The sequence below is a fragment of the Pelophylax lessonae genome (assembly GCF_965119305.1).
Source record: "Pelophylax lessonae genome assembly, chromosome: 10".
NCBI classification, from domain to species: Eukaryota; Metazoa; Chordata; class Amphibia; order Anura; family Ranidae; genus Pelophylax; species Pelophylax lessonae.
Window position 1 is genome coordinate 14,451,132 of NC_138777.1, and position 16,696 is coordinate 14,467,827.

Here is a 16,696-nt window from a genome sequence, read left to right on the forward strand (position 1 = left end):
CATCCATCTCTCCTGTTCTCACCACTCTCTTCTCCTGTCCCTCTTCCAACTCTCCTCTTCTTTCTCTCTTTCATATTTCATCTCTCCTCTTCTCACCACTCTCTTCTCCTGTCTCTCTCATTCATCTATCTTCTCCTCTTCTCACCACTCTCTTCTCCTGTCTCTCTCTTCCATCTCTCCTCTTCTCACGACTCTTTCCTCCTCTCTCTCTCTTTCATCTTTCCTCTCCTCATCACTTCTTTCTCTCTTCCATCTCTCCTCTTCTCACCACTCTCTTCTCCTCTCTCTCTCTTCCATCTCTCCTCTTCTCTTCTCACCACTCTCTTCTCCTCTCTCTCTTCCATCTCTCATCTCCTCTTCTCACCACTCTCTTCTCCTCTCTCATTCATCTCTCCTCTCCTCTTTTCACCACTCTCTTCTCTCTCTTCCATCCCTCTTCTCCTCTCCTCTCTCTCCCTCTTCCATCTTTCCTCTCTTCATCAGTCCCTTCTCCTCTCTCTTCAATCTCACCATTCTCTTCTCCTCTCTCTCTTCCATCTCTCCTCTTCTCACCACTCTCCTCTCCTGTCTCTCTCATTCATCTCTCCTCTCCTCTTCTCACCACTCTTTTCCTCTCTCTCTTCCATCTCTCCTCTCCTCTCCTCTTCTCACGACTCTCTCCTCCTCTCTCTCTCTCTCTTTCATCTTTCCTCTCCTCATCACTTCTTTCTCTCTTCCATCTCTCCTCTCCGCTTCTCACCACTCTCTTCTCCTCTCTCTCTCTCCCATCTCTCCTCTTCTCTTCTCACCACTCTCTTCTCCTCTCTCTCTTCCATCTCTCCTCTCCTCTTCTCACTACTCTCTTCTCCTCTCTCTCTCTTTCATCTCTCCTCTTCTCACCACTCTCTTCTCCTCTCTCATTCATCTCTCCTCTCCTCTTTTCACCACTCTCTTCTCTTCTCGCTCTTCCATCTCTCTTCTCCTCTCTCTCCCTCTTCCATCTTTCCTCTCCTCTTCTCACTACTCTCTTCTCCTCTCTCATTCATCTCTCCTCTCCTCTTTTCACCACTCTCTTCTCTTCTCGCTCTTCCATCTCTCTTCTCCTCTCTCTCTCTCTTCCATCTCTCCTCTTCTCACCACTCTCTTCTCCTGTCTCTCTCATTCATCTCTCCTCTCCTCTTCTCACCACTCTCTTCTCTCTCTTCCATCCCTCTTCTCCTCTCTCTTCCATCTTTCCTCTTCTCACCACTCTCTTCTCCTCCCCCTCTTCCATCTCCTCTCCTCCTCTCACCATTCTCTTGTCTCCCCCCCCCCCCCTCTATTATCTCCTCGCACCATTCTCTTCTCCTCTCTCTCTTCCATATCACCTCTCCTCTTCTTGCCACTCTCTTCTTCTCTCTCTCTCTCTCTCATCAATCTCTCCTGTTCTCACCACTTCTCTCTCTCTTTCATCTTTCATCTCTCCTCTTCTCACCACTCTCTTCTCCTGTCTCTCTCATCCATCTCTCTTCTCACCACTCTCTTTTCCTCTCTTCCATCTCTTCTCTCCTCTTCTCACCACTCTCTTCTCCTATCTCTTTTTCATCTCTCCTCTCCTCTTCTCACCACTCTCTTCTCTCTCTTCCATCCCTCTTCTCCTCCTCTCCTCTCCCTCCCTCTTCCATCTTTCATCTCTTCATCACTCCCTTCTCCTCTCTCTTCCATCTTACCATTCTCTTCTCCTCTCTCTCTTCCATCTCTCCTCTCCTCTTGTAGTCTCAAGGTAACAGGGTGACAACAGTGGGGCACATTTGGGAAACAGGCACAGTGTTGTCACCCTATAACAGGAAGGTCCTGAATGAGGACCTATATAGTGGGATCCCTATGCATTAATATAATGAAAGCTGCAGATTTCAAAAAAATGATTTTAAAAATCACTTTAAATCTTCCGACTTCTGGGCTTCGGAAAGTCTTTTATGGCTTCCAGAAACGTTTCACAAAGCGGTAAACAACATTCCGCACAGGGATACACACGTGCAACAATGCTATTTGCATTGATTGTTAAACAAGTAGCGTTTCCATGGAGCCGGCATCCGAAAAAAAAAAAAAAAAAAAGATAACACAAATTATTTTAATTACATTGAAGGTAGCTGGTACATTGTGTCCCCGGCAATTAGAAGAACGCTCAGAGGGATTGAAAGCCTTCATTTCTCTTATCCTTCGCCCCTCCTGCTTAATGAAGCCACTTAGACCATTAATGATAAAGCAGGACAGCTGCTGGTCTGTACATTTGGCAGGAGAATCGTTCGTCTGGGCGAGCCATCCAGGAAGAACGTCGTCGGTAAACATTGCTCTGGATGAGATTTGTCCCCTCGGCTGCCACTGAAATCGAAAGAATTCAAATCAAAACCCGTCAGGACCAACCCCGGTCCTCTGCACTTTTTTTTTCAATTTAACCACTTCTGGACCAGAAGGATTTACCCCCCTTAATGACCAGGCCATTGTTTGCGATTCGGCACTGCATTATTTTAACTGACAATTGTGCGTCGTGCAGCAATAAAATTGATGTCCTTTCCCCCCCCTCCCCCACCCCACAATATAGAGCTTTCTTTTGGTGGTATTTTTATTTTTTTGCGCTATAAACAAAAAAAGAGCGACAATTCTGAAAAAAAGCAAAACAAAAAATATTTTTCACTTTCTGCTATAAAACATTCCCCAAAAAAAAAAAATGTTTTCATCATTTTATGCCAATTTGTATTCTACTACATATTTTTTGGGGAAAAAATCCCAGTAAGTGTATACTGATTGGTTTGCGCAAAAGTTATCGCGTCTACAAACTAGGGGAAAGGTTTATGTCATTTTAATTTATTTATTTTACCAGTAATGGCGGCAATTAACGATTTTAGTGGGACTGCGACATTGCGGCGGCGGACAGATCGGACACCTAACTGACATTTTTGACACTGGGGACCAGTGACATTACTACAGTAATCAGTGCTAAAAATATGCACTATCACTGTACTAATGACACTGGCAGGGAAGGGGTTAACACCAGAGGCGATCAAAGGGTTAAATGTGTCCCTAGGGGGTGTTTTCTAACTGTGGGGGGTGGGCTTGGTGGAGGAACCCTGTGTTCATTACTGCCAGAACAGCAGCCTGCCGTGTTTACAACGGCAGACCACCATTCTGTCTCCACAGGGAGCAATCACAGGTGCCCGGCAGCAATCGCGACAACCGGCCCCGCTGATTGGCTCCCCCTGTGGCGAATGGTTGCACGTGGCTAGCGGTCCCACTTACCCTATCCTTTCATCCTCCGGAAAACATCGCTCCCCCACATCCAGCAGTGGACTGTTCCTGCTGTGTCCGGGGGCGGTCACAGCAGGAACAGTCAAGAACAGTCCATGTACAAGACTGCCAAAGTGCGAGGGGGGGGGGGGGTAGGAGCAGCAGGGACCCTCTAACACTCGGAGGTTCTGCGAACTAGGTAAGTATATCTCCGCTCTCTTCACCCCTCGACAAAGGCAAGCAGTTACCGTGCAGTGCAGGCACAGCCTCACTGCATAGGAAACATTTGTATTTCTTCGAAGCTCGTTTGGCTGTACTTTTCCTGTGGATCACAGGAGTTAATTCTGTTCTACACTCCTGTGACCCGTTTTCAGCAGACAGGGGGCCGAAGCCTGCTGTCAGCTGACATCACTGAGCCGGTCCAGCCCAGGCCCAGGAAACATTGTGACCATATGGTCGGGATCGACCTCTGGCACCCGGCTCAGCCTCTCAGCATGCCGCTCCCGTACCCTCCACAGCCTGGCGCTCCTGTGAGCGTGGGCGGAGTGAAGCAGAAAGCCACTGACTGACAGTCACCAGCTCTCTGCTCAGGGAGCTCTGAGAACTGAGCGATCGGCGGTGTTTGATCACTCGGTTCTCACCCTTAGAGCCCGTGGGGGACAGATGTAGCATCCACCTAGGTAAGTATTTTTTGTTACAGACCGAACCCGGACAGGGGCTTTTGGAGAGGACTGGAAGCAAGCCACTTACCCTCTGACTATGGACCTTGGCATTTAAGGGAACCCTACTCTTTGGGAGGTGTATGCCTGGGGGATCTGTAGAGTAGTCTTGTTTCTGATTCAAGTTCATGTCTCCCCAAAACACACAGACTCTGGCAACTGGAGGTTCCATATCCATATTTGAGGCCTCTATACCTCAAACCAGAAATGACTGTAGATGTTAATGTAATCCGCTTAAACCACTGGGGTTCCCCGTGTCATAATGTTTTTATTGTAAGTAGGTCTCCTGCTATAGTCTGTTGGCTACTAGTCTGAAGAGGGGGGGGGGTCACTGTTTGTATTGTTAATTGTGCTAATTAACACACCTATTGTCTGCTAGCAAACTACGATGGGGATGTGTTTATACTTGTAATAATGTGTATTGTACTTTATGAGCTCGATGCCAGCAAGTCTGACCAGAAATTAGACCTCTGAGTGGCCAGGTGGCTAGTTGTTTAGTCAACTTAATGTTTCCAGTATATGTTGGCTAATTTGACTAAATTCTTAAGGATCCTCTATAATGGGCTTAGCCATGAGTCGGCTGTACCTCATTATCTAAACTATTGTGGAATGTTTTGGGTAAATTTTTTGTCATTGTAATTGTGGTCACCAACCAACTTCTCAAGTGTATAAAAAGCCTGTATTCCTGTTCAATAAACAGTTCCAGTTTTGCAGCTGAGCTAGTCCTGTCTAGTTTTTTGTTTTTGTTATTCTTTATTTAATAAAAGGTCACATAACAAGGTAAAGAAAAAGTGACCAGATAACATGAAGCATGTAACACAACCAGACAGATAACAGTGTGGCAGCACCTCGATGGAGAGCAATGAAATAAATCAGTCCCGTCTAGTTCTTGATTACAATATGCGGCTACAATATCTGATATCTATGTTCAGACTGGAGGAGGTGGTATACTGGCGGAGGCACTCAAGCGGAGTCTGGGACGTTCCGTCAAGTTTTTCCCCACTCCATCCAAAACCAAAACAATTGTACATTTTAAGAGTTAAATATGGAGTGTAGATTTTCGGTTGCTTTGGGCGGATTTTCCATCTTTAGCGCAGTGGAGACATTTAAATGTAACTTTTATTTCCACTCCCTGCTCTGTCTGATGTCTTATAATTTTTTTCCAGGAGTGCATTGTGGACGAGGACTGTGGTCTGGACGGCTTCTGTCATCTGTCAGACTTCGTCTATAGATGTCTACCGTGCAAGGAACAGGAAGAGGTATGTCCTGCATACTGAGGCTAGCCATACACATCTAAGACTGGATTTTTGTTTTCAAATGTTTTTAAGAAAGTCTGAAAAAATCCATATAGAAATAAATTAATAAAATAAATATAAATTGTTAATATTATATATATATATATATATATATATATATATATATATATATATATATATATATATATATATATATATATTTATTTATATATATATATATATTTTTTTTATAAATATATATATATATATATATATATATATATATATAAATAAAAAATATATATATATTTATATATATAAATATATATAGATATATGTATATATCTATATATATTTATATATATATATATAAAATATATATATAAATATATATATACAGTATATATATATATATATATATATTGTAGATTTATTTTTGATTTATACACCATTATTTTGACAGTTGTATGGACTTTTTTGTATGATTTAGAAATTTTTTAATATTTTGTATTATTTTCACGTTTAATTATATCACCGCATATATATGATTGTGCACTGCATAGTGGCAGTGGTTGCGCTACTGTGGAATCGATAATTGCTTGGTACGCTAATATTAATGCCACAAAATATTTTGGATTTATTATTTAACCACTTGTTGACCAGCCGCCGCCTATATACGGCAGCAGGTCGGCAGGTTCCCGCGAATCGCCATACCTGTATGGCGGTTCGCAGGCACGATCCTGGGGGCCCGCGCGCCCACTCACCAACGGGGAAGTCGATCCACGGGGCTGGTGGCCGCGATTGCCGCAGGGCACCCGCGATCGCTCCTTGTGAAGAGAGAACGGCGGTTTGCTGTTGTAAACAATGCAGAGTGCCTGTGATCCTTCTATATAGGATCACAGGTCTCTATGGTCATTTCACAAGCCCCTCCCATTACAGTTTGTAAACACTCCCCTAGGCTCACATTTAATCCTTTGATCACCCTCTAGGTTAACCCCTTCCCTGCCAGTGTCATTAGTACAGTAACAGAGCATATTTTTAGCACTGATTACTGTAGTAATGTCACTGGTCCCCCCCAAAAGTGTCAAAAATGTCAGTTAGGTGTCTGATCTGTCCGCCGCAATGTCGCTGTTCGCCTCGGCTACTAGTAAAAAAAATGAAATAAATAAAAATGACATAAACCTTTCCCCTAGTTTATAGAAGCGATAACTTTTGCGCAAATCAATCCAAATACGCTTATTGTGATTTTTTTTTTATCATAAATATGTAGCAGAATACAAATTAGCCTAAAATTATGAAAAAAAAATTTTTTTTGGGAATGTTATATAGCAGAATATGAAAAAAATATATTATTTTTTTCAGAATTGTCGCTCTTTTTTGTTTATAGGGCAAAAAATAAAAATCGCACAGGTGATCAAATACCACCAAAAGAAAGCTCTATTTTGGGGGGGGGGGACATCAATTTTATTTGGGTACAGCGTTGCACGACCGTGCAATTTTCCGTTAAAGTAACGCAGTGCCGAATCCCAATAAATGGCCTGGTCATTAAGAGGCCAAATCCTTCCGGTCCAGAAGTGGTTGAAGTGATACTAAACACACACTGTTAAAATTACATTGCCCCTTCCATTTCTGTATGGGGGGGGGGGGGGTGGCACTGTAAATCTTTTAATAAAAGTGCCTTTTTCCTAATCGATATACAGCCGTCAAATAACGCAGATCTCTCCCAGCCTGTCTGCAGGGAAATATAAATAGGAGGAGTTTGTAGTCCTCTGCTGCGGGTCACATGTACAAAATAAATAAAAAAAACGTAATGTGGAATTCCAAGTAAAAATAAATAATTTTTTTCAATAAACTGTTTTAAATTTAGTTACAAATATATATTTGAAATTAAATCTTTATTATTTTTTGGCAATACCATGGTGTGGGGGGATTTCTGCCAGTCATAGGATGTGTCTTAGAGTAAGAGGGAGTTGAAGCCCCCATTATTTTACATGTAATCTACTTTACTGTACATGTAGTCTACTGACGTAGACCTACATCGGTCGCGCGCCTGCAGCTAGGGGGCGAGTGCGCGCCGCCGCCGGCGTGCACCTGCCCCCACTCAGCAGCAGGGATCCCGATGCACAGGGCAGGCAGCTCCGATTGCCGCCTGACACCCGCGATCGCTCCCCGCTGAGAGAGAAGAGCGGTCAGATGTTGTAAACACAGCTGACCGTTCTTCTCCCTGGAATGATCACAGAGTGCCTGTGATCCTTCTATATAGGAACACAGGTCTCTATGATCATTTCATAAGCCCATCGCCCCCACAGTTTAGAAACACGCCCCTAGGCTCACATTTAACCCCTTGATCACCCACAATGTTAACCCCTTCCCTGCCAGTGTCATTATTACAGTAGTAGTGCATATTTTTAGCACTGATTACTGTAGTAATGTCACTGGTCCCCCCAAAAGTGTCAAAAATGTCAGTTAGGGGTCCGATCTGTCCGCCGCAATGTCGCAGTCCCGCTAAAAATCGCAGATCGCCGCCATTACTAGTAAAAAAAAAGACATCAATCTTTCCCGTAATTTGTAGACGCGATAACTTTTGCGCAAACCAATCAAAATATGCTTATTGCGATTTTTTTTTACCACAAATATGTAGCAGAAAACAAATTGGCCTAAAATGTTAAAAAATTTTGATTTTGAATTTTTTTTTTTTTTTTGAGAATGTTATATAGCAGAATGTGAAAAATTATTATTTTTTTTTTTCCAGAATTGTCGCTCTTTTTTTTGTTTATAGTGCAAAAAAAAAAATCGCACAGGTGATCAAATACCACCAAAATAAAGCTCTGTTTGTAGGGAAAAAAGGACATCAATTTTATTTTGGGTACAGCGTCGCATGTCCGCGCAATTGTCCGTTAAAGTAATCAAATCGCAAAATATGGCCTGGTCATTAAGGGGGAAAATCTTCCGGTCCAGAAGTGGTTAAGTCTGAAAAATTTGCCAAAGATGACTTTTTCACATTTTAAATTAGAAAAGGCAAAAACTCCATCCAAACAGGTCAAACTGAACTGCAGGTACACAGTAAATTCACCGTTGTAATACATATCTGTGAATCGTTACACCAGCCAAAGAATTTTGTAATGCTGTTCAGACAGTTTTGTAATCCACACATCTCTGCCACTTTGCAAAGTCAAGTGTTACAGGTCAAACAAAAAGTCCTTAGGAGTCCAAAGTCTTCATTCTTCAACTGGTTGAACGGGTTTCTGGGGCCACACATTCATAATCTTTATCAGCGGCCAGGATTTAATAAAGGGAAGACTTTTAACTTTAACCACTTTACCACCGGAGGATTTTGCTGTCTTACATCCAGGCCACTTTTTGCGATTCGGCGCTGTGCGACTTTAACTGACAATTTTGCGGTTGTGCGACGCTGTACCCAAATGAAATTTATGTCCTTTTTTTCCCACAAACAGAGCTTTCTTTTGGTGGTATTTGATCACCTGTGCAATTTTTACTTTTTGCGCTATAAACAAAAAAAGAGCGTAAATTTTGAAAAAATAACAATATTTTTCACATTTTTTATATGAAATTCCCCCCCCCCCCCCAAAAAAAATGTAAAAATCAAAATTTTTTTACATTTTTGGCCAATTTGTTTTCTGCTACATATGTTTGGTAAAAAAAAATCGCAATAAGCGTATTTTGATTGGTTTGCGCAAAAGTTATTGCGTTTACTAACTAAGGGAAAGATTTCTGTCATTTTTGGTGTTTTTTTTTTAACAAGTAATGGCGGCGATCTGTGATTTTTTTTGCGGGACTGCGACATTGCGGCGGACAGATTGGACCCTTGACTGACATTTTTGACACTTTTGGGGGTACCAGGGACATTACTGCAGTAATCAGTGCTATAAATATGCACTGTTACCTTAAAAATGACACTGGCAGGGAAGGGGTTAATTTTATTGGAGAGGGAGGGGTTAATGTATGCCTGGTGCTCACTGACGTGTGTGGGGGGAGGTGACTGAGTGACACAGGGACAGATCGCATGTTCAGCTATGCTGAACCCTGCAATCTGACACTGTCTGTCACATAGGAGATCCGCCCGCTTTGTTTACACAAGCGGGCGGATCTCCAGACTCGATTCCCCGACGATCGGGGAAGAGCAGCGACAATCGCCGCTGCTCCTCCCCTGGCCCGACTCCCGCTGTGACTGAATACAGAGGGAGCGAGCCTCCGGCGGCGCACGTGCGCCGCCCACAAGGGCTGGACGGAATCGAACCACTTTGCCGCAGTAGAGCTCGAGTGAGCGGTCGGCAAGTGGTTAAACGTTAGCATGGCTGCAGTTTGTTCCTTGGCCCCCAAGTAGCTCACTGGCCCCCCTGGCAGGTGTGAAGGCAGTGAAATGTATAGTTGGATCATTGTACATATCTGATTTTTTTCTTATCTCATGCAGTGCACCAGAGACGGCGAATGCTGCGACGGGCAGCTGTGCATCTGGGGTCAGTGCAAGAAATCTGAGAAGGGAGAGAGTGGCGCCATCTGTGAGAAGCAGAGCGACTGCGACCCCGGCTTCTGCTGTGCCGTACATTCAAGTAACTATCTAAGCCCCCCCCCCCCCCCATACAAAATGTTTTTATGATTTATAGTGCAAACCTCAGACATCAAGTAGAATCAACCTGTGAATTGATAACCAAAAAACTCTTCAATTGTGTTCAAGTCCGCACATCCACCCAGTGTATCCTAATACTAAGACTAAGCTAAACGTTTTTCTTTGGATAGATTGGGAAAGGGTTGGGCTTTACTGAAAGAGAACTGAGGTTGGGTGCTACAGAGCTGAACTAAGTGGATTGGGATTTCTTCTCCTCCCAACCTGAGGTGGAAGGAAAAGAATGGGAATATTGGTGGACCAACTATTCTCAGCCAAAGTTACATAGAAACCTAGGGTTCCTCAAGAGGTTGCTAGGGGTTTTAGCTGTGGCTGATTGACCTTCCAGTGTCAGTGTGTGGTGTCAGTGTAGGGGGGTCAGTGTAGGGGGGTCAGTGTAGGTGTCAGTATAGTTGTCAGTGTGTGGGGTCAGTGTAGGTCTCAGTGTATGTGGGAATGTAAGGGTGGTCAGTGTAGGGGGGTCAGTGTAGCTGTCAGTGAAGGTGTCAGTATAGGGGGGGTCAGTGTAGTTGTCAGTGTATGGGGGAGTCAGTGTATGGGGATTGGGGGGGGGGGGGTCAGTGTAGTTGTTAGTGAAGGTGTCAGTGTGGGAGGGGGGGGGGGGTCAGTGTAGGTATAAGGTAGGTCTCTCTAGTGGTCAGATAGGTCTGTGTAGGTGTCAGTATAGTAATCAGGTAGGTCAGTGTAGGAATAAGGTAGGTCTGTGTAGTAGTCAGCTAGGTCAGTGTAGGTGTCAGTGTAGTGGTCTAGTAGATTTGTGTAGGGGGCACAAATTGCTTACCTTGCCCCGGGCACTGACAACCCACGCTACGCCACTGCTGATGAAGTCTTGGTCCAAAGCCACTTGGCAGAGCCACCATGATACCATTGATCTTTTTAACTCTTGGGAAGGGAGGCATTTTGATGTATCAATGTAAGGGACATTCTTACAGCTGAACACCAATGGGTTCCTCTGGGTTAAAAAGGTTGAGAAGGTTTGGTCTAGACCAGGGCTCCTCATCCAGGGTTCCATAGAACTTAAGGGTTCCTCCAGAGGTTGCTAGGGGTTCCTTGAGCAATGAGAAATTTCTGCCTCTCAGCCAAGTTCTCACTGACACCATTGATCTTTTTATCTATCTGTAAGGAGGTAATTCTTCCCAATGACCACAAGTGTAAGAAGATTTCTTTCCATTGACCATCCCACTAATGTATCATGATTTGTAGAGCTAGTCAATTTTAGCAGGGGTTCCCTGATACCCGAAAGTTACTTTAAGGGTTCCTCTGTGTTGAAAGGCTAATCTAGACATACTTCAGCTCTCAGGATCTCATATTGACCTGTTTATCTATGATCTGAACATGGATGAGTTTGCAGTTATTGGCTGTGAAGGTTTTCATTTATTTAGATCATGATATAGGTCGAAGTTGTTAACATCCAGATGGACCTGTTCTGTAATGCTGAAGATGTATCAACACTCAATAAAATGGCTTCCCAGTGTTATGAATGTCAGTAACATACCCAGCATTTATAGCTACATGGGCATCTATCTTTTTGGCCATTGTTTCAAGTTAAAAATTAGTATGGTCTGATATGTTAAATCCAGAAATTTCAAAAGATTTCATGTTTCCCTTATCTCTGTGATAGAGTCCCTCTGGGTCAGCCATTCTCAACCAGGGTTCATAGAGATGTTGTAAGGGGATCCTTAAGCTGTGGCGTATTGACGTTCCATTGGATGGTTCCTGCATAGTTCCAGGGCCAATGCCACTTGGCTTGACACCAATGCTATTTATAGCTGTTGGTAAGGATGGCACTCTGACCATTAGTGTAGTGGGGGTTTTCTTCCCATTGGCCACCAATGTAAGGAGCATTCTTCCCGCTGACCACCAATGTGAGGGGCATTCTTCCAGCTAACCACCAATGTAAGGAGCATTCTTTCCACTGACCGCCAATGTAAGGGGCATTCTTCCCACTGACCACCAATGTAAGGAGCATTCTTCCCACTGACCGCCAATGTAAGGGGCATTCTTCCTGCTGATCACCAATGTGAGGAGCATTCTTCCAGCTAACCACTAATGTGGGGAGCATTCTTCCAGCGGACCACCAATGTAGGGGCATTCTTTTCACTGACCACCAATGTAAAGGGCATTCTTTCCACTGACCGCCAATGTAAGGGGCATTCTTCCCACTGACCACCACTGTAAGGGGCATTCTTTTCACTGATCACCAACGTAAGGAGCATTCTTCCAGTTAACCACCAGTGTAGGGACATTCTTCCCACTGACCACCAATGTAAGAGGCATTCTTCCCACTGATCACCAATTTAAGAAGTATTCTTCCCACTGACCACAAATGTAAGGAGCATTCTTCCCACTGACCAACAATGTAGGTGGAATTCCTCCTACTGACCACCAATCCAAGGATCATTCTTCCCACTGACCACCAATGTAAGGGGCATTCTTTCCATTGACCATCAATATTAAGAGCATTCTTTCCGCTGACCTCCAATATGGGGGGCATTCTTCCTGCTAACCACCAATGTAAGGGGATTTTTTTCCATCGACCCTAAAATGTATGAGGCATTCTTCCCACTGATCAAAATGTAGGGGATATTCTTCCCACTGACTACCGATGTAAGGAGCATTTTTCCCATTGACCCCTAATAATGTTGTTTAAGCAGGGGTTCCCTGAGACCTGAAAATTATTTGAAGGATTCCACTAGGGTAAAAAGGTTGACCAAGTTTGCTCTAAGTGATCATTTGTAAACCTGGTTTCTTTGTCTTTCAGGTCTCCTCTTTCCAGTCTGCACTCCTTATCTGGTTAAGGGCGAGGAGTGTCAGAATCCAAACTCACTCCTCGATATATTTTCATGGGATCTGGAGTCAGAAGCTCCTCTAAACCGTTGTCCCTGTGCCAGCGGACTGATCTGCCAGGCTCAGAGGTAGGTAGCCTCCTTTGACCATCACTGTTCCCATAAAACACAAGAAAAGGTTCTCCAGTGTAGAGTAGAGGTCCAGCCAGTGTACTTCCCATTGGGTCGCTACAACAAATGGCATCAACCATCGCTGGTTGGTGGAGAGCCCCGACTGTTGTGACTGTGGTGGATCACCAGTTTCTACTACCAGAAGATGCTAGTATGCTGGATGGAGGATAAATCCAGATTAGTAGAAAAGGGAACAGAAAGGGCTGTTTTTTTTAAATTGTGATTGGGTGAAAGGCAATTTTATGGTTCTCTGATGACATATACCTTCGTTTCACCAGAGGGACACAAAAAACAGCTTAAGAGAGGTTTTATCCTTCCTCACTCTTCACTTCATTCAGAGGGGGCTCTGCTCAATCCTTAACACTGAAAATTAGCCATTAGCCTTACCTAAACCCATACACTTACTCTAATTTTAGCAGTTAACCCTATCCCTTGCTAGTGGGTTTAAACCTGCATTGGCTGCAGCATTCACCTCCTCTCCAGCGCTGTCCCTCTGCAGTTATTCCACTCTGCCTGGGAGCACAGGGTGTCATAAACTGGCCCTTTGAAAGGGAATCAGCACCTTGTTGACTCCAAAACCTGAAGTATCTCCTGAACTACTAGGATGATACTTTTTGGGTCGATACTTTGCTGCTTCTTTAAACCAGTCTTGGCTAATAATGGCACCAATTAATTGAGAGCTAATGTCTTACCATGAAGCCAACATAAGATGTCTTACCATAAAGCCACCAACATGCCTTACAATAAAGCCACCACTCAACTCTGGTGGCCAGATTAGAGAGGGGGCTGGTGAAATTGACGTTGATGAAGCGGAGACCCTTTAAGACACTCTTCTACCTAATGTACTGTTCAATGTACTTTCCCCTGTGACCCACATACAGGTGCATCTCATAACATTAGAATATCATCAAAAAGTTGATTAATTTCAGTAATTCAATTCAAAAAGTGAAAAAAAAGATGTTTTACACGCAGAGTGATTTATTTCAATAATTTCTTTCTTTTAATTTTGAAGATTATGGCTTCCAGCTAGTGAAAACCCAAAATTCAGTATCTCAGAAAATTAGAAAATTACATAGGACCAATAAAAAAAAAGGATTTTTAATACAGAAATGTTGGCTTGCTGAAAAGTCTGTCCATGTACAGTATAGTATGCACTCAATACTTGGTCGGGGCTCCTTTTGCATGAATTACTGCATCAATGCGGCGTGGCATGGAGGCGATCAGCCTGTGGCACTGCTGAGGTGTTATGGAAGCCCAGGTTCCTTTGATAGCGGCCTTCAGCTCCTCTGCATTGTTGGGTCTGGTGTCTCTCATCTTCCTCTTGACAATACCCCACAGATTCTCTATGGGGCTTAGGTCAGGAGAGTTTGCTGGCCAATCAAGCACAGTGATCCCATGATCATGTGACCAGGTATTGGTAGGTTTGGCAGTGTGGGTGGTGCCAAGTCCTGCTGGAAAATAAAATCAGCATCTCCATAAAGCTGGTCAGCAGAGGGAAGTACTCTATAGAATTTCCTGGTAGAGGGCTGCGCCGACTTTGGACTTGATAAAACACAGCGGACCAACACCAGCAGATGAAATGGCTCCCCAAATTATCACTGACTGTGAAAACTTCACACTGGACCTCATGCAACTTGGATTCTGTGCCTCTCCACTCTTCTTCCAGACTCTGGGACCTTGATTTCCAAATGAAATGCAACATTTTCCACAGTCAGTGATGATTTGGAGAGCCATGTCATCTGCTGGTGTTGGTCCGCTGTGTTTTATCAAGTCAAAACTTAGCACAGCCCTCTAGCAGGAAATCCTAGAGCACTTCATGCTTCTCTCTGCTGACCAGCTTTATGGAGATGCTGATTTCATTTTCCAGCAGGACTTGGCACCGCCCACACTGCCAAAACTACCAATACCTGGTCACATGATTATGAGATCACTGAGCTTGATTGGCCAACAAACTCGCCTGACCTAAACCCCATAGAGAATCTGTGGGGTATTGTCAAGAGGAAGATGAGAGACACCAGACCCAACAATGCAGAGGAGCTGAAGGCTGATATCAAAGCAACCTGGGCTTCCATAACACCTCAGTAGTGCCACGGGCTGATCGCCTCCATGCAATGCCTCATTGATGCAGTAATTTATGCAAAAGGAGCCCCAACCAAGTATTGAGTGCATACTATACTGTACATGGACAGACTTTTCACTAAGCCAACATTTCTGTATTAAGAATCCTTTTTTTTATTGGTCCTATGTAATATTCTAATTTTCTGAGATACTGAATTTTGGGGTGTCACTAGCTGTAAGCCATAATCATCAAAATTAAAAGAAAGAAATGCTTGAAATATATCACTATGTGTGTAACGCATCTATATAAAATATATGAGTTTCACTTTTTGAATTGAATTACTGAAATTAATCAACTTTTTGATGATATTCGAATGTTATGAGATGCTCCTGTATGTGGGTCAAAAGAGGAAAGTGGTCTTATGTAATATTCTAATTTCCTGAGATACTGAATTTTGGGATTTCACTCTGTGTGTAACGCATCTATATAAAATATACAAGTTTTACTTTTTGAATTAAATTACTGAAACAAATTAGCTTTTTGATAATATTCTAATTTTATGAGATGCACTTGTAGTCCTAGAGACTTCCCGGCCATAACTTCTTTCGTTGTTTGTTGCTGCAGGGACGGCTTTGCGCTTGTCTGCGAAGAACTTTTTACACAGACCAAGAGGGAGGAGACGATCAACCTGCCATTTTTTACCGCCTTGCCGCAGGAGGAGATTAACTACGAAGACGGCAATATTTCACCCACGGGAATCGGAGCCGATCTCAGCCTTTCCGAAGACGAAAGAGATTTTATTGATTCTGAACGTCCCTTTGTGGACTATATCTAGAGAACTTATTAATTAATGAAGGACCTCTGGGGGGGGGGGGGGGGGGGTGGATTGAAGAACTGATCACTCGGAAATCGACACATATTCTCCAAACTGGCAAATTCCGTTATATCATGAGAAACTGGGAAGCCATTGCTGTGGTTGGCATGGTGCATACACATACATGGGACCTTTCTTTGACCATTGACCCATTCTGACGACAGATCTTTCACACGCCATCAAATTGACCTACAAAGAGCGTATGTATGGGTTAAATCTAGTTTAAGTTTAACGGGTTGCATTATGCTGTAATTATGGAATTTGGCACTTTTCCCCCGTAAAATGATACATCGAGTGCTGAATAATGCCTAAAAATATAAACAAAGAACTGGAGACTGCGTCTGCAAACAAAACTTTATTGAGCAAACAGCAGCCACACCCCACTCAATCCTCTCTAACTTGCTTCGCCCCCTACTGGGGGCTTACATGTAGAGTTTTCTCTTAATCTCAATGAAGCCCCAGTGGGTGGCAAAATGCGTGGGTGGAGTGTCTCTCTGTTGTTTGCACAGTAATATTTTGTTTGCAGAGAAAGAAACAATGGGCGGCTGCACATCTGTTTCTATTGCAAAGGGGATGAGGGTTGGGGTGACGGAACTCAAAAGTCCAGCGGCCACCCATGGTTGGAGTGTGGTGCAGGACCTCAGAGGGGTGTTGGGGATGCTTCCAAACAATATATCTAATGTGCAAAAAGTAACCAGCCCAGATTTTAATCTGTCACAGGACAGCTCTCATAGAGGATTATAATACTGACATGTACATAGAAGCAAGAAATTGCCAAATTTTTGATACAGCCAGCTGCTCAAGTACTACAAGTCCCAGCATACCTTGCTGGCTGTCAATCTGTACTTGCATAGTCTTTGTCTAACAGGGCTGGGTCTGTAACTATCTATTTGCTGCCAACTACAGCCTCAGGATTTCCTCTATGACAATGCTCTGTTTATTAGTTACTAGAAAAATTTAATAA

At 43.5% G+C, this 16,696-nt stretch overlaps 1 protein-coding gene across 2 annotated transcripts in view; it reads left to right on the forward strand.

The window, feature by feature from the left end:
• Nucleotides 1-15,860, forward strand: part of DKK3 (dickkopf WNT signaling pathway inhibitor 3) — a 96,667-nt gene extending 80,807 nt beyond the window's left edge. For both annotated transcript variants that reach the window (XM_082270294.1, XM_082270295.1), the window contains exons 5-8: nucleotides 5,129-5,221; nucleotides 9,630-9,768; nucleotides 12,604-12,757; nucleotides 15,483-15,860. In XM_082270294.1, coding sequence (XP_082126420.1) covers nucleotides 5,129-5,221; nucleotides 9,630-9,768; nucleotides 12,604-12,757; nucleotides 15,483-15,693 — 597 coding nt within the window. In that variant the 3' untranslated portion in view covers nucleotides 15,694-15,860. The remainder of the gene's footprint in view (nucleotides 1-5,128; nucleotides 5,222-9,629; nucleotides 9,769-12,603; nucleotides 12,758-15,482) is intronic.
• Nucleotides 15,861-16,696: the final 836 nt, after the last annotated feature.